Source organism: Calypte anna, chromosome 1, assembly GCF_003957555.1.
Source record: "Calypte anna isolate BGI_N300 chromosome 1, bCalAnn1_v1.p, whole genome shotgun sequence".
NCBI lineage: Eukaryota > Metazoa > Chordata > Aves > Apodiformes > Trochilidae > Calypte > Calypte anna.
This window is the reverse complement of record NC_044244.1, coordinates 73255779-73280297: the sequence shown is the minus strand read 5'-3', so window position 1 is coordinate 73280297 and position 24519 is coordinate 73255779. Positions and strand designations below refer to the sequence as shown.

Below are 24519 nucleotides of genomic sequence, written 5' to 3'. Positions count from 1 at the left end.
GCTTGGATTTTTTAGCTGGTAATGTTAACCCATTTCACAAGGACTACCATGAACCTAAGGGCCAAAGAGTGACACAAAGAAGAAGTAACAAGATGGTCTCTTCCCTTAACTGACAGAACAGGACCTGCTGGATGCAAAGACTCAGGGGAAATCCTAGGGAACTTTGGTGGACTGGTGTAGGACGTTTCTGTGCTCCTGGAAAAATTCTGCTTTTCGGCAATCATGTTTCTTTTCCAGCATGCTTTATTAAGTTAAAATCAGTCACACTATTCACTCAGAAAATACTCTGTCTCACTTAACATTTTTTGTCAGTTCGGTTCCAGGTTATTGAGTCTGTCAGTTAAATGGAGATTTGTCTCTTTTTCTGCCTATGTGAACTGCTCTCTAGTCATGTGCATGAGTGTTCTAAGATGAGAGCGCATTAGGTAGAGTATCTAAGAGCAGCACTTACCATTGACACAAGCCCTCAGGTCAGCTGGAGAATCTGGAGTAACTGCAGTAACCCTGAAAATCCCTGCTCGATGGGAGGCAAGGCAGCCTGCAAAGGCAAACCCACACAATCTGCTTATGGCACAAACACTCATTTAAACTGAAATTACAACAGCTTATGCATGGCATCCTCATAGAGTCTGTTCTCACAGCTTGAACCAGAAAACTTGTCTGGGCATATTAAGGACAGCTGATTACAGACCAATATTCTGAGTGTCTCTGCCAGGATGTAAGCACACAGAACACAGAATAGCAGCTACTATGCATTATAATCAGCATGGAATTCATTAAGTGCTACAGGCAGAATAACTAAGCTAGTATTACCCAAATAAGACTACCAGTGAATGATATACTAGACTTGTTCAGGCTTTCTTGTACTTACTTAAATACCTGGGATAAAAATATTCCTGTAAGAAGAAAAGAAAAATAAAGAGTAAGAAAAAATTAAGGTAGATAAAGCTGTAGCAAAATAGTATCACTGAATATATTCTAAAACACATTGGTGTTATAACTAAAAAAAAAAAAGCAATAAAGAAAAAGCTACTTTGAGTCATAGGATATAGACCAAATTTTTTATATCACTGTTGTCTAGGCTAAGATAGCAGACTATTAAATAAAAACATGACTGAGTGGAGAGATTATGATACTGCACTGAATCAGACACTTCTGAAGTGACGGAAATGAAAATTAATTTGGTGTGAAAATGACTTTGAAAATTGTCTCTTCAAGTGGGAGAATCTTGCCCAGTGGTGTTACTGGATGCAGACCAGCCTCCTTTATTTCCATTTTTCACCCTAAAATAAAAAAGCCCCACATGGAGCAGGCTGAATATCTTATACGCAATTAATTCCAAATAAAGTGAAATATTTTATTAAACCAGAAATTGTCAAAACCAGCTGATAATTGATTACTGAAACTATTTCATCTTAAGATTTAGTATATCCAAATACATGCAATGCTGTTCAGGGACCAACCTGAAATTGACATAGTCAGCAAAACAAAAATTTGTTTTAACCACATATATTTTAGTATGAAGCTGAATAAAATATACCTAATACTAAATCATGCATAGTGGGAATCAACTGAGGAACAGAGTTCTTCCCACTTGCAAAGAAGCTTGCAGGGATATGTACAATCCCTTCACTGAAAGGGCTGCACTGCCATGCAGCCTCTGTGTAAAATTTCCATTGAGGCCAACAGTTTCCTCACATGGAATGCTTTCAGACAGCTGGTGATCCATTTGGAAATTAAAATAATTTTGGAAATTAAAATAATAACAGTACTCAACTGTTCTCTTTGCTAATACAGTCTTTGATATGAATTGTGCAAGTTAGACACACAAAAGAATTTCAAAACACTTCTTGGTCTGCGTGGTGAGGATTTTTTTTAGCTTTGCAGTGTGAATTCTCTGTACTTCTGGCTTTCCCTCTGCAAAAAACCTAATACTTATTCACCAGATACTTACAGTTTCAGGATTATTTTCAAAGACTTCCCTGGCTTCTTCTTTATTGCATAATTCTTCAATGCACTCTCTTTCCAAATTTCCCTTCTTACTTTCTTCCACAAAAGAATTTGCTCGACGTTTCCTCACCAGAAACTGGGAGGCATACTGCTGGGATAGAACTTTGTAGAAAAAAAGGAGATCTGCTGTTATTTATTTAATTTTTAACAGCTGAAAAATGCTATAATAACTGGATAAATGTGAGAACCTAACAAAAAATTTAACTACATACTTATTCAGGAGTTGCTGTTTGCAACAGTTTTGGAAAATACGGGCAGGAAATCCTAGGAATGTTTTGTGTGTGGCATAGCTATTTCTGATAATAAAAATTCCAAGTTACAAAAAAAAATAATAATTTGTGCAATGCTATGTCTGATGCACCATTTAAATGTCATAATCAGGATGTGATTTTTTTAAAACATCGATATGCTAAAGTGATATATGTGACCAAAAAATGGAAAAAAAAAAAAAAAATGTGTGGAGCTTCTTTTATATTACCTGTTTCAGTAATTCAGAACTAAATATTCTGATTCTATTTTACTTATCTGAGACAAAAAAACATGCATCTTATCAGATCAGGATACCTATTATATGTCATTAACATAAATGTTATTTTATTTTTCAGAACTGTAAAGAACAAGACAAAGTCAAAGGTAAGAATGATATTTTGAGATATACCAAAGCAGACAACTAACAAATACGCTCAGATTTTACCAAGATAAAACACAAACGTAGCTATCTTTCATACTGCAGATCCACCATGTTGTCATTACTTGATTTTCCTGTGTCTTGTTACTGTCATTTTATTGACTTTCACATGAATGAAGAACAAATAATTGCGTTGAGAAATTCTATTAAAAATGAAATATTTCTGTTTGCTTTGATGTTCTATCTAGAGCACACAACACTACAGGCAGAGCACCTATATTAGACTGCCTCATTAGTTTTATTTTTGGACATACCTTGTGATTAACAGAAAAATGGATGAGCATAATTGGAAAAAGTCCAGCTCATAGGGTTAAAGAGCATCGCTGACACATGTTAACTAGAGAGCACCACACTTGTACACCTGCCCTTCTTTTATCAGCCTCTGCATAATTTAATCTCTCAGACTAGGGCAACTGAGTGAGGGTCATGATACCTGCAGTGCAAACCAGAAATGGTGTGCATGCATATTCATCAGTAGTCTGTGAAGAAGACCAATTCAAGCAGACAAGTCAATTCAGTACTCTTTATACAATACCTCAAACTCAGAGTTCCTTTATGAGATGTGCCAGCAGCCAAGTGTCAGAGGGCACTGACAGGAATGAAAACACTGAAAAGCCTTACTAAAAAGGGAAGCTAATGATTTCCAGAACATTTTCAGGAAATAGATGTAACTAATGTGTCCTAAACACATTACTAAAGGTCTCTATCAATGGATAGAGAACACAACTGAAACATTCTGAACTCCTGCAACATTAAATAATGACCTGAAAAAAACCTTTCTGTTGCTGCATCCTGTTTGTCTTTGATGTGGGATAAGCTTGTCACTTCAAACTGATCTACTTGCTTTTATTTTGGTAAGGCAATACGTAAGATTTCTGGAGCTTAAGATGAACCCTTACCACTGAATATCTCACTGCAAGAGGAATGACAACAAAATAGTAAAATTGTGCATTGTATTTGCTGCTGCTGTTTATTCTGGAGATTTCTACCCAGGCAAACAGGCTGACATAGTTTTGAGGCAGAGGCTCTCCAGTGCCAATGAGGCCTAATTCACAGGTGACTTTAGATAATCTTGTTTATACCTTCAGCTACATCTTACTCATTTTGACACGATTTTTCGGTACAGGACAATTCCAAGTGCTTGCAATATTCTTGAGGACATAACAGCAGACATAATGCTGCCAACCTTATATTTTCATTACAATGGGGTAATAGAAACGGGTCTTTCCCTCTACATCACAGCAGTTCAGTATTCTCCCAAGCCATTTTCCTATGATTTCTGAGTTTAAATAGAACATGTAACTTAATGTAAATTCCATATTTTTATTGTAAATGCTTCAATTCCCATGCACAGATTTAGTAGCTTATTTATTCTATTGTTTTTTCCTTACAAAGATAATTATAGGACTTTTTATTAAAAAAAAAATAAATAAATAATCCTGACGGATGCCATTTCAGTTTCAGGAAACTCTTCCAGTTCACTTCTGACCCTACCAAGCCAAGAGTTAACCCTTAATGAACCCAGTGGGTTTCATGTGATTATCACTGATGGCTTATGGAATTCAATAGCCTTACAATTCCAGTAGTGTTGAACAGACACTGGGTAGTCACTATTTATCATGCACCAGTTTAGAAGTAATGCTAGTGAAAAAGAATGGGGGAGGGAGGATGAGATTCAGTGCTTCCTTACAGTTGTTTTGCAGTGCAGATGTAACTATAAACCTGCCTTAACTTAGAGCTTGTTACCTAATAACCCAGTTATAGAAAGCAGTTGTAGCCTTCTAGTGCACTCTCACAGAAACTTAGAAAAACTGACAAACTGAGTAAAAAGGAGCTGTGATGCCACTGTAGAAAGTAACATCAACTTATTTGTACAGCTGTTACACTGCAGTAAGGTCCATAACTCCAGCAACTAGTGCCTCAAAATGCTAACCAGTAACCTAAGCTTTATGAAGCCAACAAAGCCAACCAACTGCTAATGTTTATCTGTTACTTCTTCATCTTACCCAAAACGTGTCTTTCACGGGATGCTGGACCAAATATAGTTGCACTGAGACTAGGGAAGAGGTGTCTTTCCTATATAATTATTGAATAGTATAACTTGCATTATTATGTTTCCATTTTCTCTCTCTTTTTTTTTTTTCCCCATTGCAGAAATCCCTGGATAGGAAACTGGATTACAGGGACCACATGACCAGAACAACTTCTAATTTCCTGATGTTCACAGAAGAGAAAACTTACAGGATATGCAGCATGGAAGATAAACAGAACAGAAAACGTGATGAAAACAGGAGAAAAGAACATTACGAAATATTTATTAGATTTATTTTTAGGACCTGTTAAGAAATAAGTTACAAGATGAACTTTCATCTTTCTATACCACTTTGTTCATAGTGAGAATCCCTAGGTTTCAAACATAAATCTGAATAGTAAACATTAGTTTTTTCCTTCTGTTTAATCGTTAGTAAAACACATCAGGCACTGGCTTACTCTGAGGTGCAATTCTGCATGTTCCAGATATACATTGTCTTCTTTTAGCGGTATGCTTAAAGACTGCAGGGTCGCAGAACTAAACTTTCTTTTTTTGCTACTTGTGACACCAGGTAGTTTCTACCTAGGCAGACAGGTCTGAACCTAGCGAGAGTCAGGGGCTCTTCGCCGGGACTCCACAATAATGCCCATCTCCTGAGACCATGACCTACTGAGTATTTTTCTTTCCAGCGAACCGAGCACGGCTGGAAGTCACACTTGCCCCTGAGCTCCACGACTACGTTTTCGGCCGCACACAGCTTCCGAGCCGCCACCAGCCCCAACTTACAGCTCAGCTGCCTCCGCAGTGACCGCTGCCTCAGCCAAAACCGACGGCGATCCAAGGCGCTCCGCCACCGGGATACCTCGGTAGCTCACACCCGGGAACCGGCTGGGAAGGGCCGCCCTTCGCCTCGGTACTTAGACGGCCGCCTGCGGCACCTCTGTCCCCACTCCCCCGGGTCACGGCACCGGCCCCCCGTGTGCAGCTCTCCCCGGGCACCCTCGCCCCCGGCCCCTCGGTGCCCCCGGCCCTGAGGGACGGGCGCTTGAAAGCGCGAGGGGCGATAACCGACGCCCGCCCGCCCGCCCGTCCCGTCCCTGCTCGGCCCCTGCGTCCCCCGCACCCCGCTTCCGCCTCGCCTCACTCACAGGTCGCGGCCTCTGCCAGGGCGATGGCCACCGCCAGGCCCGCCAGCAGCGGGAGACATCGCCTGCCCCCCGGCCTCATCGCTACGGGCGGGCGGCCGGGACCGGGCACAACGCCTTGACTGCGCGGCGCTTCCACTGAGCGACGACCGGGGTGGCGGGGCCGGGAGAGCTTCTGAGGGCGGGAGGGAGGGGCAGCGGGGAGAGCCGGGGGAGGCTGGGCCGTGTCCGGTCAGCGTTGCCCTGCGGGAGCGTCAGCAGGGCGCCGGGGGCAGCACCGCGGGCGGGTCGCGCCTGATCCGCGGCGGTCCAGTGCAGAGGGGGAGGGGGGACCAGGGGCGGCGGCCACGGTAGCCACGGGCATCCTCTCCGAGAGCGGCTGCCGGCGCGCCAGGCACAGCGAGCGGGAGGGCGCAAACCGCCCCGGCGTCTGAGGGTCCCAGCGGGCCCGGCAGCGGCCGCCTGGCAGTGAACATTCCTGCGGGGCGGCCCGGATGATCCCGGCGCTGTTTACTTTCGGGCCGGGGAACAGGGGGAAAGCCTCTGGCCCCGCCCCCTTAGAGCTGATTGGCTGATCCTCTGTGGGCGCCGAGGGAGCTGCCCGCTCCTATTGGCTCGCCGCGGGTCTGCCCTCTCCCTCCTCTCCGCCGGAGCGTCGGCGTTGCCCGCCTTCGCGCTCCGCCGCCGTTGAGAAATTTGTCCCTCTCCGCGCGCCGTTGTCGGTAACGCGGGGTTACCGGCCTGGTTACGCGTTCCCCGCGGCCTCAGGAGACCTCGGCTGCGGCCCAATGGGCGGCTTCGCTTGAACGGGGCGCCGCGCACGTGACCGCGGGGGTGCTGCGTCGGGACGCTGCGCGGCGCCGCCGGTGCCTCCTCCTTCGCCTCAGCGCTCCTCCCGTTCCGCCGCGGCCCTCTCGTCGCCCGGGGCAACGTTGTTCCCGCCGGCAGAGGTGGGGACGGGCTGCGCGGCCTCGTCGCGTCGCCCCTCCGCCGAGCGGCCGGTGAGTGGCGTCGGGCGAGGGGGCAAGCCGCTGTCCGTGGTGTGAAGCGGACGGTTGTGCGGCTCGGCGTGGCGTGGCCTGGCCCGGTCGGGGCCTGGTTTTCCAGGAGTGCTGCGAGGGCCCGCGGTGCCCCGGGAGAGGAGCGAGGATGGCAGCGTGGGGTCAGCGATGGGGCCTTGGGCGGCCCCACGATGCGGTGAGTCCCTCGTTCCTTCGTGTGTCTGCTCTCGGCAGGGCTGGGGGGGTGGGTAGGCGAGCTAGCGGGTCGGGTCGCGGGGTTGGGAAGGGTCTCTCCGGCAGGCTCGGGCCCATCGCCCCGCCTGGCCCCAGGCCGCAGGGGCTCGAGTCGGGTTTCTTCCAGCTCCGCTCCTAGCTCGCTGTGTGTCCGCGATGGCAGCCTCGGGCTGTGGGTGTGTGTGTGTTTGGCAGCCAGTCTGGAAGTTTTTAAGCAAAGGAGAGTACAGTGAAAGTTCTCTGAAGTGTGGGTTTTCTAAAAGGAAAAATTGTGCTGCCATAGTGGAAGATACAAGTAAAGGAAGCGTGCCTGGACCAAAGTCTGTATTTTAGGGTTTCTTCTCTTTGGAAACACGAGAAGGGTGGGAGCGTGGCAGGAAAGTGCAGAAACTCAGTTAAATGGGTAGTAACTTTCCGTCATGGCAAAACTGATGCTCTCAGAACTGTGTCTTGCAAGTATATGGACGCTGCAGTCTTTCTGAATGTTGCAGTTCTTATATGCATCTCATGCTGCTGTTAACAGTAATTTTGGCAAAAAGGATTGTGTTTGGATTTTTGCTGATTATACCTTTTTCACTGCTTAATTAATTGGTTTGCTGATAAAAATATAACCCAGTGCAATTAAAGTACTGTGTTCTTATAATTCAAATTCAAAGAAGTCAAGCAGTAGAAAGTTTAGTTACTGGACTTTACAAGGAGGATCAGCTGTAAGAGGTTTGCTTAATTATCTTTTAAAGAACACAGGGCTTCATGTGACTGAAAAAAAAGTAACTGTCACAAAGGGCTCTACCAAAGGCAGAATATTTAATGTAAACTCTGTCAGCGGCATGCATAAATACGTGCTTGGTTTGTGCGTTAGTATGGAAGAAGATAATAATCATATACTTTTGATCAAATGTTTGTTACAAGCTGCTAAGTAGTTTTTAGTCTAACCTAGAATGCAAAAAAATTAATACAGTTATCAGTCAAGTTTTATTTAGTGTCTGCAATACTGTTCTGTTCTCTTACCTGGAAGTGGGATCTTTGACGTTCTTTGACCTTAACACTTAACTGCACAGTTTTACATATTTACGTATTTCTGAGCATTTGGGCATGTTTATTTTGCTTCACCTCAACAAACATAAAGAGCTCAAGCTTGCAGATCCAAGATCTAAGACAATTTCTGCATGCTGTTAATGAAACATAAAATACTTATTCCATGCATATTCAAAGGTAATTTTTTTTTTTTTAGGCTATTGCTAGTTCAGTGTCCTGGTTTGGGCCAGTATCTCCAAAATAGAATAACATTTTAAGTTATGCTCTCTACCATAATTTTCTCTACAGTGTTCAATGCCCTTCCTATAGTGGCATGTTTTGGAAACTAACTTATTTGTAGTTTATTTTGTTTGTCGCATAGCCCCCACCCTTTGGGGTGTTGTATTTAAACTAGATTCATCTGCTATGCTATAGTTATCTGATGCTCTTTACTTTTCAACCAGCTTTATAACACCGATCCCATATGAATGCAATGGGACACATCTGTGCTTGAGAGTACTTCTGTGACATTTTGCAAAGCTAGACAATCCACATAATATAAGAGGAAAAATGTTCTATGATTATACTCAGGCACTGGAAATGTTCCTTGTTTATCTGTGAGTTTTTCATTGAGCTGTTACGTTTTGCTTTTTGGCAGAACTAGTTGAAAATTGGAGTAGCCATGTTCTCAAATTTAGTTTTATTGGTATTTTCATGTTGATTGAGGCACCGTGCTTCATGGCATGTGAGGGTTTTTTGAGGTGTTTTGGGTTCTTAAGAACCTGATTCTGATACTTATAATCATCCTGCTCTCCTTTTTAGGAACTTCTCTGTTTTACAGTCTAAGGTTTCTTGTGGAGAAGCTATTCTCAGGTGTTCTTGTATAATGGAATATAAATATTTAAAGAGTACCTGTTGTGTCTGCTATGGAAGGAATCTGACCTGTTTCTGCCATTGAATGGTGGCAGATCCAAAGGCATCCTTGAGTACAGGAACTTAGTAAGATGGGAGGAGTTACTGGTTTTTACCTGTATAAGTTATCTAAATTATAGTAGTTTGTTAGGGAGTGAATATGATTTTTAGGGAGAGTTCCTCAATTTTTATTGAAATTTATTGAGTTATTGAAAATGATGGAAATACTTGATACTTCTATTTAGTGACAGCTACTAAGTATTAGGTTGTCACTTCCTCAATGTACTCACTAGAGAATGCAGTTTCATTGTGGTAGGATCTTTTTGTGTAAAAGAAATTGATAGTAAAATGAATATATTTAACAGGCAAGATATTCTTTGCTTTTAATGTGTTATCCTGTTATGTTCTTGCAAGATTTACACTTGAAATTGGTTCTTACTCTCAGTCCATCATCAGAGCTCTGCTATGAGTTAGTGTCTTACTGTGAACCTGTCGTTTCTTTATGTGCAGTTGTCCTGCATTCTTATTTTGTATGAGTACTGCATTGTTGTTGCCCAGATATGTAAAGAGATATGAAGTGAGGGGATGGAAAAGTGAAAGACACAATGTAGCTGTCACAGGGCTGGCAGAATATGACATGCTGTGAACATACAGGCTGCTCTTAACAGAAATGGCTTGCCACAGTTATACATAGGGGCTAACTAACGTTTCTTGTGTATGTCGTTTTTTCCTTGCTAACAGTGACAAGACAACATCTGGGCCTTTGCAGTCCCTCTTCCAGTCATCGTGTGTTGTTTTGGCCTGTCCGCATCATTTTTGGAAGCTTTTGTGGCTCTGGATGGCTGAGGAGGGATGTTCAGTCTAATGGCCACTTGCTGCAGCTGGTTAAAACGGTGGCAGGAACCTGTCAGGTAAACGTGAAAGTATTTTACATTTCTGTGCTCATCTTCCCAAACTGTATTTCATGTCCTCGCACCTGTATTTTCCTTTATTTGCTATATAACATTATTAGTGTTTTTTAATTCCAACATGAGTTCCATCATTTTTTCTTCAAGAGAACTTCTTCTTCTGAACTTAAAAATGAAATTTTGATCACCTCTAATTCAGGTATTCTGTTTCTGACTGCAGAAAAGTATAAGGTTCCAAATTCTGGAACCTTATTTATTTATAATTCTTTGCACACCATTTCCTCAGGTTGGGCATTATGGGTTGATGCTAGAATGTTTGTTTTCTGTCTTAATGATTTAGTTTTTGCATTAAGACAGAGAAGTATAAGGTGTTAAAAAGGAGTAGACTATAACCCCAGTGTAATACTGGTTTTCTTACTATTACTTAAGTATTTTAATACTGCAATTTGTGGGTAGCCTGGTCATCTGTTCTTGCTTATGGTATGCTACTGTTCTCATTTGTTTCTGTTACTTTATTTTGACATTCTGCATCCTTTTCTCTCCAGTTAGCCTCTGCTAATTGCACAGTAGTGCATTGTGTATTTTAAACTATTGAGAAACTATAGGGAAGGGACGTAAGTGGTACACCACATTTTTTTTATGCTTCACAGTCATGCTAGATTTCCTCCTTGGTGCTGCATAGTTTAGGTTTTACAGAAGGGGCTGCTGTTCAAAGAATTATATTGGTTTTAATATCTTTCTGGCACCACCAATGTATTATATACACTTGTGGGTTTATGAATGTTCATAGCTGTTCTGATTTTAGCTTACTGTTGAAGTACAATTTACTGTGATCCTAGTGTTCATTTTAAGGTTCTTTTCTCAGGGCTTTTTGGCTCTTCCAAAATAAAAGTTATTGAACATGTATAACGCTTCTATAGCTTTAGGATGGGAAATAACGTTTTTAATATTCCTTAATTAAAGGGGCATAAAATTGAGCAAATTCCTTTGATGCCTTTGAGTTTTTGTGAATAGGAGGAAAAACTGAGGTATATGTTTTTCCTACAGCTTTGCTTAAAATCCTGTCCTGGTATAAATTCTAAACTGTGCATCAGTTTGGTAATGTGTTGTATGTACTCAACATCACTGATACGTGTGTTTGCAGCCTAGAGCTCTCCCACTTGATAGAAAGGCACAACAAGTATTGCTTATTTACAGCACCAGATGTTGTCTACACAAGTGTTGTGTGTTGTCAGATGCACTGGTTGAGACAGAAATAATTTTTTATTATAGGAACAACTTTGAGGTAGAGAGGGGGTGGAGAGTGGAAATACAATTACAGGAATTGTGGAAGAGACCATGACCACACCAAAAAAACCAAAAAAAAGGGTAAAATTTACAGTACCATGAAATTAAATTTCAACAAGTAAATAAAAATTGAAAGAAAAATCATTGTCTCATGTGAAACTTACAGCACAATATTAGACTTCTCATTTCATACCTCATTCTGCTGTTCTGTCTTATCAGATGGTTTGACATATTGAACACCAGATACACAATTGTAATAATGCCTGATACTTGGTATTTTTATACCTATTTTTTCTACTACTGTTTGGTAAATATGCTGTGCGTGTATTGGAACACTTAATAAAATAAGTGATGTTTAGCTAGAGGAAAAAATATTCTAATTTTTTTTTTTCTCCTTATGGAGGAAGGTGACACTAATAATGGTGGGTCTCGATAATGCTGGTAAAACTGCTACAGTTCGAGGAATTCAAGGAGGTAAGCAATTCACTTGTTTGTTATCTAAATGGAGCATTGAAAGAAAGAATATAATTACTGTTTTCCAACATTTTAAACTAAAAGTATTGCTTCATCTCTTAATTCATCTCTTGCTTCCATATTGTTGAAACTAAACTTCCCAGAGGGTATGGTTGCCAAAGTGAGCATGTTACAGGGCTCGTTGTGTGAAAACCTGCAGTTGAGAGAAAAATTAAGGGGTCTTACCTTTGAAACATCCCAAGAATCAGATTTCTGATATCTGGCAAGTCAGGCTAGAGTGACTTAACATGGGTGTTCCTGGTCATATACTTTATGCTTAGAAGAAGTATGGAGAGTATGCTCCACATTTGCTCACTGGCCACTGCACTTAACATCATGTTGAGCTAATGTAGACCAAAACAATGGTTGTTCAGAAAAGTTGCTGCCATTCTGCTACATTTTTTACTAATGTAATAGTAAGGTGTAGAAGCAAGGTAGGTTGTATTGAGAGAGCTGCATCTTAAGGGGTTAGACCCTGCAGCATTAGAGCCCTTAGTCCACTGAGACTAAAATAATTAGACTAGAGGTATTTCATTATCTTGGAAACACTGTGACCAGATGTTCAACATACATTGGTACTTATGTGCCTTTAGTTGGCTATTGTATTGGAAACTCTACAAAATGCTGCATTTCAACAAAATCTGTTCTGTCTTTAAATTTTGTGAGCATCATAGGGTATTTTTGGACTACAGGAAGGCTTTTCCCGTAGTTCAGTAAATAGGAACATTGTTACTACAAGCAAGCCATCTGTCTCCTTCTTGAAGTGCCAGATAGTTTAACAAAAAATCTTGAAGGCTACAGATGCCATTCTAATTAATAATTGCTTTGAATTAATGCAGTGATACAAAATATTCTGAGTAATTAAGTTTCACATCTTGGTATACGTTAGAGAAGTGAATGGATCTGATCTGTTTTGTTTGGTTTTTTTCTTGTGTACATACGCTTTCAGGTGACCAGCCAGTACATGCATATATCAGTAAACTTCATATAAAAATCAGTGTTGCGTGTATGTATTCAATAGAAGAAAATTGCATGTATAAATAGCATAAAGGAGGTTCTAGTGATACAATCTTTTATCCTTATATATCACGAGAAAAGCACTAGCAGTTTTCTAGGTACTTCAGTAAAAGATGACTTGATTTTGGAGGGTATTTGCACCATCCAGTGACACATGCAAGCAAGATATAATTTGAGATAAAACTTGTGCCCACAAAAGCCGAAGTTCTCTATGTTGGTTTTTTTTTCCACTTATGGGATCTTTCTAAATAATTTTCAATTTGTGTGGTAACAAGAATGAACTTCTGCTTAGGCAGACTTTGAGATTCCATCTTGACTTTGTTTACATGTTGTGTAAGTTCATGGACTTGCTAACGTGCGAGTAAAGTTATTACTATTCTCTCATATTTCTGAACATTTGCTCTGAAAATATGAGTGAATCATTATTTAGCCTTCCATTCTGTTTCCAAATTGACTTCAGTGCCTTTATGAGCTAGATGTGATGGTTATTTCTAAAAGATACAGATGGGTATTTCAGAAGAGAAATTTCAGGAAAAGATAGTTCTGACTTCTATGACTGTTTCCTAGGGCATGAATAGGTCTTCCCTTAGAAAGCAATTTAGTTATGTTTTCCTTAGCAGGGCTTGCAGAGATTGCAACCTTTAGTTTTCAGCGTTGATAAAACAGTATTTTTTGCTAAGCAACAGTCATACAGCCTGTAGGTTGAGACTGCAGTTAGAATGGCTAGGTTTTAGCAGAAACCAAATATATTTCAGTTCTTAAGCCTGTTCAGTTCTTAAGACTCTTAAGCCTGAGCAAGTCAGCATGGTTACCAGAGTCGTATTTGCCAAAGTGGTTCTGCAGCTTATATAGCAGACCCTTGTTTTACAGTGAAGAGACTTCACTGTACAATAGGAGCAGATGTTTGAGCAATATAACTTCTTACATTTAGCACTGTCAATAACTTTCACCCTTAACCAGTCCTCATATTTACATTATTTTCTCCTATAAGAGCATATATTTATGCTTCACAGTGCAAAACATAATTCAAAATAAAGTCTGCAGAGTTATGAAGCTGTACTTTTTCACAAATGGGGATCCCAGCCCCCTCTCTTATTGGAGGCTTGGTTTACACTGTTCTGGCCAAGAGGTCTGTTGTGAATCCCCTTCTTGACTGTGTGAAGGATTCTCTCAAAAAAAGGAATATGGAAGCTGAAGACTGATGGTGATTCAGCTTCTGTCCTGCTCTTCAAAGCTCAGTGCTTTTGACCATACCTTTATTTCTTTGTCTCAACAAGCTGAGCTTTATTTTCATTTCTCCTGCCTTTTGATACCAAGCTACATAAAACAATTGCAGAGATCAAATTAACTCAGGCTTGCAGAGATGCTTAATAGTTAGTAGTGTGAGGCAAGTACAGGCTTTCTTTGCCCTCTGAAAAGGGAAACAGCAGGCAAGCATTAATTATATAGTGTTTTTTTCACATATTACATGGATTAAAAAAAAAAAAAAAAAGAAAATAGCAAAATAGTAAAGGCCAAAGGCCAAAATTTGGTCATGAATAAGGGGAAGCAATTAGCTTATGTCTCAGAAGAACATGGGATCAGTCATTTCATCTCCACCCTTATTTTGAACTTTTGAAGCTATTTTGGCAACCATGAGGGAAAAAGAAGAAATATGGCAGAGCACAAGGCTTCCCAGTTCATAATGCATTTATTGTTTTGTTTGTTCTTCTCTAAAATTGATTATCACTGTGCAAATGCTATATAGCTGTGTAGATGGGAGCACAGGTGATGAGGGGGAAAGTAGAAACTGCAGTACACCGAACACCACTGCAATACAACTGTGATGGTAAATATCTAAAACTGCATTTTTGTATTTTTTTTTTCTTCCCCTGCCCTGCTGCTCCTGTCTATATTAATGCATTACTCCCTCAGCCATTTACATTACAAGAATTTGAAATTACATAAGGAGAGGGAAAATTTTAATGTAAAAAATGTGGTTAGCAATATGCTGTCGCATAACAGGGAGGGTTGCCTTATGTTTTTAAATTATTAATTTTGCTGCACAAATTACATTGTAAAATCCTCTTTAAATAGCTGAGGGCACTTTGTACTGAATGTTTTCTTCTTTGAACTCTAACATAGAGTCTCCTGAAGACGTGGCTCCGACAGTTGGCTTTTCCAAGATTAACCTGAAACAGGGACGCTTTGAAGTCACCATCTTTGATTTAGGAGGTGGAAAACGAATTAGAAATATCTGGAGAAATTACTACGCAGAATCCTATGGTGTAATATTTGTCGTGGATTCCAGTGACATTGAAAGAATGGAAGAAACAAAGCAAGCCATGATAGAAGTTTTAAACAGCCCTAAGATATCAGGAAAACCTGTGTTAGTGTAAGTAATCTTAATAAATACTCTCCTGATCTGAAGTTTTGACCCTCAATACAGCTCCTAAAGAAGTCTTTGTGTATAGTATAAACAGAAGTATAAAGGATTCCAGTACTGTGGAATCTGCATTAAGGAGCAATATTATAATCAGTTTTATAGTATTTCTGAAATATTTATGCCATTCTAAATATCATACCAGTGAACAAAGCCTTTTTGTTTGTTTGTTTGTTTTTGTTTTTTTGTTTCTTTCTTCCTTCCTTCATGGGTTGTACATGATGATATACTGAATCCATTCGTTGCATCTCAGATTAGGGATATTTATTTATTTATTTTCTCTTTCGTTAGCTGTGGAAAAATAATGTGGTGTGTGTGTTGTTTTTTATTTTTTAAACTCTTTAAATTCTAATATTACTTGAAATTGTGTGATAGGTTAAAGGCCCTGCAAGTTTGACATGGTGACACGTTGTGAAAATAGTGCTATTCAGGCATGTATCTGTTAGTTAAATTATGAATGTTTCATTATATTCTGCAATACCAGTAATCTCACAGCAATAAACGTCTTGTTCTCCTAACACACGGTGGTGCTACTGATACATGATCAGCAAAGTCATTAAGTAAGATTTACTTTAATAGTATTTGGCATGTGCTTTTGTTTTAGTTCATGTGTTTTAATTAATAAAAAGTCAAAGTTTCAACATTTCTGGAGACATTTTTCTATAGAACAGATAGATGCATGAACTTCTATGCTTAAAAACTAGGTTTTGTAAAATATTATGCTTCATGTTTGTGGAAATAATGCATTTCATTAATTTAGCCTAAGAAAAGGTCTTTGAGGATGAGTTACCCTTTTGGAGTTAAAAAATAAAATGCAAAGGTTTGCAGTGTTTTTTCAGGACAGTATTTTTTTCAGGGGGATGTAAGACCTCCAGAATCATAGAAACAGATTTGTTGGGATTGAAAGGGGTCTTGAAAATCATATAGTTCCAGCCTCTCTGCCATGGGCAGGGACACCTCCCACTAGACCAGGCTGCTCAAAACCCCACCCAACCTGGACCTGAACGCTGCCCAAAGAGGGGGCATCCATAGCTTCCCTGGGCAGCTTGTTGCAGTGTCTAACCACCTTTATGGGAAAGAATTTCTTTAATATCTAATCTAAATTTACCCTGTTTCAGCTTAAAACCTGTCTCTCCATGTCCTTGTAAAAAGTCCCTCTTCAGCTTTCTTGTAGCCCCTTCAGATAATGGAAGTTTTTCTAAGGTCTCCAGGGAGGAGCCTTCTTTCCATGCTGAACAACCCCAGATCTCTCTGTCTGTCTTCACAGGAGAGGTGCTCCAGCTTTTGGTTATCTTCATGGCCCTTCTCTTGTGTTGGGGACTCCAAACCTGGACACAGTACTCCAGGTGGGGCTCACAAGAGTGGAATAGAGGGAAGTAATTAGCTCTCAGCATGCTTGTCATGCTTCTTTTGCTGCAGCCAGGATACAGTTGGCTTTCTGGGCTGCAAGGACATAATGGCTGCTTGTTTTGAATTTTTCACTAACCAACACCCCTCAAGTACTCCTTGAGGCTGCTCTCAATAATTTCTCTGCACAGATTGTATTTGTGCTTGGGCAGTGCAGTAATGTAATGTTTCTGTGACATGGTAAAGAATTTAAAGCTAATAGAAAAGGCCTTGTGCTTTTAATGAGTAGTGATGCTCTGGTGTCAACCAATTGCTACATGGTGGCAGATTTGTTCACTGCTCTGTATATTCATTAAGTCCTCTGTAGGTGCATTCAGTTTCAGGTTTTAGCTATCATTCGCTGATGTGGACCTGGAGTTGCAAAAATCCTACAAAAAAAACAACCAACAACAACAGAAAAAATCCAACCCCCCCCCCCCAAAAAAAAACCCAACAAAAAAACACAAAACAACAAAAAAACCCAACAAACAAACAAATGAACAAAAAAAAACCCCAACCCAAAAAAACAAGGAAAAAATTCAACAGTGATACAACTAATGGCCACCAGGAAAGGCTTGGAAGTCTGACACGCAGTGGACAATTTAGATTTTTTTTTTTATTATTCAATTTAGAACAGCACAGTAATTATATGGTTTGTGTACATGGAGAGATTTAATCATTCACTCCTCTCTCTCACCTTTTTTGTTTTGTTCTTTGGGTGCAGTCACTACGATGAGCCATACTGTGTGTGTGGTAGCTTATTCTCTTGTTTCTTCTTGGAGAGAAACAATTGCATGTCCTTCTTCTTCCTGAAGAGGCATGTCTGTATAACACTGTAGTTTGGACAGGTACTAAGGGTGTAGACCACACCAATTTCAGCTCCTAATAAATCAGGACAGGTCTCTAGCACTGCATCATCACATCATGCATGCTGTGTGCCCTCATGCTATGGTCACCAAAACTAAAAGTGTGTTTCAGCATGAAAAAATTTTCATAAGATACAGTTCACTATTCATAAGATACAGTTCATTATTTTGGACATACTGAATTGAGAAGAAAATAATTTTATATATGTAAATCCTAAGGCTAGGGAGACATCACACACAGTCCCCAAGATATTAGGGTCAGGTGCTCTAGCATGGATGTGATCAGTCCTTTCCAGAAGGGGATATCCAAAAGTTGTTCACTTCAAATATTGATCACGGATCTAAGTCCATACTGGATATCCAGGGGCCAGAGCTTATTCTCTGGTACTGTCCACAAAGACAACATAGTTGTAATTTATTACCCAACTAGGTTAAATTGTGTATTTGGGAGAATAAAAGGAAAAGAGGTGGAAGAACGAGACTATGTATGTTCTTCAGCTAGGACTATGTGTTTAATAAAAGTATTTTAATCATAATGTACAGAGTGGTGTGCAAATGAGGCTCTTGATTCTTTCATGAAGAAAATGGAAAATTATATCCACAATAAATACTTTTAAAAAATCTTTCCAGGAGAATAGGTCTCTGAAAAATGTGTTTTATTCTGAAAAAAGGTACTTTTTTTCATAGAGTTCAAAATGTATTTTTCTTAAATGCTAGCTTTTCCCAGTAAATATGCAATTTCTATTATTTCTTTGCATAACACGAGATTTCCTCAGAATATTCTTCCTACTTTACTTTACATCTGCCAAAACAAGCAACGCTCCTTTCTGAAAAGCACTGAGAATTAATCTCAATTAATGCCACCGCGTGCCATCTTAGCTGTATTTTGTTCAAAATAACTTCCTACTGTGAGTACTGCTAGGAAGATACAAGTGTGAATTATTGGGGGTGGATGGCTAGCATTTCATAATGAACAACAGGATCTATTAACAAAGCATTTGAGATGCAGTCTTCATTACAGAGCAAGCAGCGTTGAAGTTACTGTCCCATTCTTCCTTTTGCCATCTTTTCTTCCATCCCTGTCTGTTGCATGCTGTGTGCCCTAATCCAACAGGACACCTGTGCATGTTGTACTGAGCACTGCTTAAGGAGGAATGGAGGCCAAATAGCCAGGAAAGAGAATAGGCTGAATTGGTACAAGACACTATATTACAGTCACATGGGAATATAAGAGTTTTGGTATCCTTCAGCACGATACTTGCTTTAAATCAAAATGCTACTGTGGCATCTTTTTATATGTCACCACTGATGGAGGTATCACAGTATCATTTTGGCATTTTCCTAAAGTGCTGATGGCATTGGCTGTTATTAACTTGTTACTTGAGTACAATTTATGTGAAGATGTTAGAATTTCTATTGGCTTCTTTTTTTTTTTTTTATTCCGTGTCACTAATTAATTTGTTTGCTTTTCTTGTGTAGGCCTTGTTTAACACTCAAGTGCTTAAGTAGTTAATCAGTCTTATGTATGGGAAAATTGAGTTGTAGAAAGTAAGACTTCTTATGTTCATGGGCAGTTCTTCTGTCAGCATCCTCAAGACATAGAGGTATGCAAGTTTAAATTTTCTAATTTTTTAATTGTTTTGCCCTTTTATCAGAAAGAAATATTTACACTTCATATTATGTAGGCAAATACAAAAGCTTGGTTAGCTGGTTGGTTGGGGTTTTTTTGTGGTGGCTTGGTTGTATTGTTGTTTGGGTTTTTTGTTTATTTGGGGTTTTTTTCCAGAGAGGGTTAGTCTGACACAAAACATATATGAGAGGAAATACAATTTCTTGTGTTTTGTCTGATATTTTTATACCAGAGAGAGAAATTACTGTCCTGATGTTTTGTTGTTGTTTAGTAGAAAGCTGCTTTCTTCATCTTTGGTGGAGAGGAATTCTACCTATTAGTACTTCACATTTCTTATTAGAATTATTAGAATACTAGCAACTTGCTTTAAATTGTGTGCTCTTCTGCATAAATATGTAACTGGGGAAAAAAAACAAAACCAAACTGAAATTGTTTTAGTCATTACAGCCTGCATAGTTTCAATATCAAATTCTCATTATGACAATGTAAGTTGTAGTTAAGATTAGTTATCTTCAGTTGATAGTGCTTGTATTAAGAAAAAGCTTTGCACATGTCTTCCTGATTTTCTCTCTTCTCAGATGTTCTGCAGAGTTTTACTTCTGTTTTTGCATTTTTGTACCAATACACAGCTGAAAACTACTTGAATTATTTATTTGCGTATGGATAGGCAGCTGTTTTCCTGAATATTACTGAAGCTTGAGTTTTCTTCTATCATCTAAAGTACTGATCTTGTTTAATGAGACCATATTTACTTCAAAGAAACATCTCTTTGGTGTGAAGAGGGAGGGCTAGATCAGGATCATGCTTTTTTCTCAGATAAGGATGCTGTTGTAAACTCTCATCCTTGGGCAATGCTGTGTAAAAAGGTGATGTCTGTGGCATTTTGGTTTTCTCTTCTGTCAGCATTGGCTGCAATAATCCTTCACAGAAGTACCATAATGTCTTCTTTTTATAGGCTCACGAGAGAAGTAGAGTCCTGTTATGTACATTTGTTTTTATAACGGGAAAATAAGATGGGGTGGTGTTGCTGTGTAGTGGATGTTTCTGTGTATATTATAGAAATACACAAATATATATATACAAATATATATTTATATGAGTATGTTTACCTCAGTTTTTTTCTCTGTATTGCTTTTTTATACTCTGCCCTTGGAATCTGAAGGTAACTTCCAGATATGTAACAGTTAAGGGAAACTAATGGAATAGTATCGGTGGTGTCATTATCTAATTTCATTTTTTGGTCTCTACTTTTTTACTTTACTTTTTACTTTTTTTTTTTACTTTAAGGCTCAGACCTCTGAGTGTACTCTAACAGCAGTTAATTTTAGTGGCAACTTGATGCATCCAGATATAGTGATATTGATTGTGTCTTTGTACAGCTTAAAGGAATTAAAAAATAAATACCTGGTTTGGTGTTTGATTTTAGAGTTTGGGAGGGGGTTTGTTGGTTTTTTTGGTTGGTTTATTTTGGGTTTGGTTGTTGTTGGTTTTTTTACACTGTTTTTGGTTCTGGAATTCCCACTACAATAAGACGGTGAAGATGAATTTTGATTATACTCTAGGGTGTACAGCTTGGTGTAGGAGTGTGTGACATGTGAGGAGAGTCAGAAAGTTGTTCTTTTTTGTACTTAAGATGAAGAAACTAAGGGAGAGAGCTTTCTGCTGCTTACTATTAGGGTGTGAAGGTAACACAACAAAGGTCTTCTCAGAGGTGTGGTGGTAGGATGAGAAATGGTGGACAAGAGTACAACCAGGGAACCTCTGCCATGATTTGAGTGAGAGTTTGACCAACTGGTTTGTCTAGATGTTCCTCAGAAGTTCTTCTTAACCTAAATCGTTCTCTGGTTCTAGATTATTTATTCCTATAAGGATAGAGTTGTGTTTTTGTTGTGGTTTTTGGTTTGGGGGTTTTTTTATTCTTGGTTTTTTTTTCATTTTTTCCTTCATTTTTGTACTAATGAAAGCAAGACTGCAGAGGCAACTGCATATATAGATAGGCTACACAGTACTAATGTGTCTTATCTCTATCTTAATGAAGAGGTAAGTAACTTTATGTAAGTTTATGAATGCTTGGTTTCTCAGCAGGCTGCTAACAAATATCGCAGTAGGTCTGGTGAGTAGGTCTTCTGCTGCTAGTGGTCTTTAATGTGTTCAGAAAACATCAGCTTGACTCCTACCTCTGAGAAATACATCATTGTGTTATTAAAATAATCCAATGTCTGTTTGCATTCCATAAGACCGTACACACTGTCCTAATAAAATACAATCTTCATTTCATGATGTTAATTCGGTTATTAAGCATGGAAGTAACTTTTCCTATTGAAACATTTCTGAGAACTGTTTTCTGACATCTTGTTTGGTTTAGGCATGATGTTACTGGATTGTGACTGGATGTTGTCTTGCTTTGTTTACATTTTTGATAGAATTTCAGATTCCTGGAAAAAAATCATCTTAGAATTTGAACCAAATAAATGTGATTGCTAAAAAACGTGCAAGACAATAAAAAATTCTAATTATTACTTTGTAAAAACTACCTAAACCATTGAAGCCTATCTGACATTAACAGTATTTTCAATGCTTCCCATAAGCTTACATAGTTTGTTGCCACATTGTTTAAATCTGAGTGAAGGATGAAAAAAAAGAGTCACTTGTGTTGATATACTCTTTTCCCTAGTGTTTGTTTCTCTGAAACCATAAAATTCTTTGCATTCTTCTCACTGTATTTGGAAAAACAGATGCATTTTCTCCTGAAAGCTCTGAGGAAGGGAAAATGGGAAGAAAAATGAAGGAATCAAGGGATCCCTGATATGGCTTTTCAAAATCAGTTTATTAAATAGGAACCATTGGTATTTCAAAGAGTTTATTTTTTTTTTATCATTTGCAGCATGGACAACACCAGCAGCATATTACTTTGCAAGGGTTTCTTTTTCGATACTTGACTGCAAGCCCAAATTTTTCTTTAGATTCTTGAGTGTATTCTATAGTGTTGTTCATGCATATTTCAATGTTGTTGATCATCTCCCCTTGCTCCTCCACCAGAACCGATATCTGCATAAAAAGTTCCTTTAAGTCTTTTATCTGGTTCTCCAGATTGACTAGTTCTTTGTGTCTCTGTTCAATCTCTGAAAGCTGAGCTTTGGTAATTTTGACTTCAGTGAGCAGATTTTCATTGAAAATCTCCCATTTTCCTTGTTGGAGCATGTCATTGACTTCTTCTTCAGATACCTCTTTACCAGCTACTTCAAGCTGTCGGACGATAAATCTCCTGCATTTCTCTTGTTTAACAGTGATAGCATCGTTGTATGAGAGCATGGCATTTAGGTAGCGCTGGGATAAGAAAGCATGCTGGGAAGCTAAAATTCTTACTGTGGCACGTGATGGCCCATGTTCATTTTCAGCTTTTTTCACTGTTTTTGACAGTTCATCCAAACTTTTACTTATGTGCTCTGCTTGAATTTTTATTTCTCTTGCTATGTTAGATTCTTTTTTCAGAACACTGAATCTTCTCATTGAAGATAGTAGGCTTTTCTGTTGTTGACTGAATTTATTAACTTCCTCCACCAAATTACTAATTTCATTCTGAAGCTTCTGGATTTCATGCAAGTGCCGTTCGGTTATGGGTTCCCTTTCATAAATAATGGCCTGCTGTTCAAACTCCTCCTGTTCTTCTTGTACAATTGCACTGTTGTTTTCTCCAGCTATCTGTAGTTCCTTTACTCTCAATTTAAGCTCTTGGAGGCGGTCTCTCATCTTTTATGTGTTCAAGGTTTTTTTCAGGTTTCTTTCCCCTCTTGCAATACAGTTATATTTTTCTCTTGTTTCCCTGTAGTCGAAGTGTAACAACAGTTAACAACAAAGTGTAACAACAGTTAAGGTTAGCAGTTATCTATGCATGAAAAGAGGTTTTGGAGCTGCTTCCCTCTGTGCAAAAGTGAAGTAGCATTGAATTGCAAGTGGTAGTTCTTGTGAACAAATGTATAAGGTAGGTGGTATCACTGCACTCCACCATTTAATTCACTTTCTGTAGGATTTAAACATAACTTAAAGTTTTTAATTTATTTTCAGATGGGTATTTTTAAAAGAATCCCTCAGCTGCTTCACTCTACTGCTCATCCACATAAAGTGACACATAGCCCAAGCCCATTTTTGTGGTAGATTTGTGGTGTAGAGCCCAGAATACTGAACAATAAGTAACATGTCTTGCAGACAAGAGTTCTGTTCTAGGAAGAGAGGAGTAATTCAAACTCATATTTTAATTCCTTTTTCATGAAAACTAATCAACTTTTAAAACTTTTTGGAAATCTGCTGCTCCCTTTTTGGATTCTCAATAGGAAACACACCTCAGCTTTTAAGGTTGTGACAGACTTATGTTGTGAATCAGTCTATCTGACTTCTGGCATGGATAAACTACTTTACGCTTCTAGTTTTGCCACACTGAAAAACCTTCTTCCATTTTTCTTTCTTTTCTTTGCCTGGGGAGTTAAACTGAATGGTAACTGAAGTAGTTAACTCTACAGCAAAACAGAAGTGTAATAATTTAGCTTGAAATAATTTTTTTAATGTTGTGAGTTTTCATAGAGGTGGGTCCATATCACTAATGTTGCAGCATGAAGATTTTGTAAGCCTTTTTTGGATTACTGTAATCTATTCTTACATTTGCAGTCTTAATAAAAATTATGCAAATATAATTTATGCACCATAGTGGCATAAAACTCAGTACTGTTTCTTATTTAATAGAAAGTGGATTTAGTTATGTTTTCTACCCTAGCTCTTGTGCTAGCTTTACCAGAGATATAATTAAGAGAAACTTTCCATTGTGTATGTTTTAGAGATTATCAAAATGCAGCTATTTTTAATTTTAGGAGAAAGTGTTTTCCTCTAATTCTATATGAATGTTTTGGGACCATAATGATCAATGGAAAATTCTAGTAAAGTAAAATGTTAAGGACTGGAAAATGATGGAATTTTCACTTGGAGTCTTCTTGTTAAGGCAAATGCATATCTTTCAAAGGGCTGTTCAAACATAAACTTTTAACAGTACAGTAGTATCTTTCAGCTGCTTTCAAAGGTTTCAGAGCAGTCTTCTGAAATAGTAGATTTTTATAGGAGCATTTCTTAAACTCCAATGCTAAAGATCTTAACTTTTTTTTTTGGTAGTAAATGCAGTATTTCTCTCTAGTATCCAAAAGAGTGCATTTGTAGTAACTGCTAAGAATCAATCCAGTAGCCTGTCAATGTTCAAGTAATTCTGTTACATTTGGAAAGCTTCAAATGATACTGCTGTGGTATTTCTGCTCCCTTATGCATATTTGAAGTCCCTAAAAAGGTTTTTGTATAATATAAGTCATGGAGTTGAACAGTGTGAACACGTTTTCCACAGACTTAAATCTGACTCTGCAGAAGGATTAGCTGAAAGAAAAAAAACAAAACCAAACTTGAAATGCTACAGGGATC

At 39.0% G+C, this 24519-nt stretch overlaps 3 protein-coding genes across 4 annotated transcripts in view; 1 reads left to right on the top strand and 2 right to left on the bottom strand.

Moving 5' to 3' along the window:
* Window positions 1-6396, bottom strand: part of PROS1 (protein S) — a 30266-nt gene extending 23870 nt beyond the window's left edge. The window contains exons 1-4 of the mRNA XM_030469653.1: window positions 5879-6396; window positions 1955-2112; window positions 872-896; window positions 452-538 (exon numbers count right to left, since the gene is read on the bottom strand). Of these exons, the coding sequence (XP_030325513.1) occupies window positions 452-538; window positions 872-896; window positions 1955-2112; window positions 5879-5957 (349 nt within the window). The 5' untranslated portion in view covers window positions 5958-6396. The remainder of the gene's footprint in view (window positions 1-451; window positions 539-871; window positions 897-1954; window positions 2113-5878) is intronic.
* The window catches only part of ARL13B (ADP ribosylation factor like GTPase 13B), a 45145-nt gene continuing 26943 nt past the window's right edge, over window positions 6318-24519 (top strand). The window contains exons 1-4 of one of the 2 annotated variants that reach the window (XM_030444057.1): window positions 6318-7072; window positions 9778-9947; window positions 11635-11705; window positions 14886-15135. In XM_030444057.1, coding sequence (XP_030299917.1) covers window positions 9889-9947; window positions 11635-11705; window positions 14886-15135 — 380 coding nt within the window. In that variant the 5' untranslated portion in view covers window positions 6318-7072; window positions 9778-9888. The remainder of the gene's footprint in view (window positions 7073-9777; window positions 9948-11634; window positions 11706-14885; window positions 15136-24519) is intronic. The other variant, XM_030469654.1, reaches the window with a different exon arrangement.
* Window positions 21940-22815, bottom strand: STX19 (syntaxin 19). The gene has a single exon (XM_008494424.1). It carries the CDS (start codon window positions 22813-22815, stop codon window positions 21940-21942), a length of 876 nt encoding a protein of 291 aa, XP_008492646.1.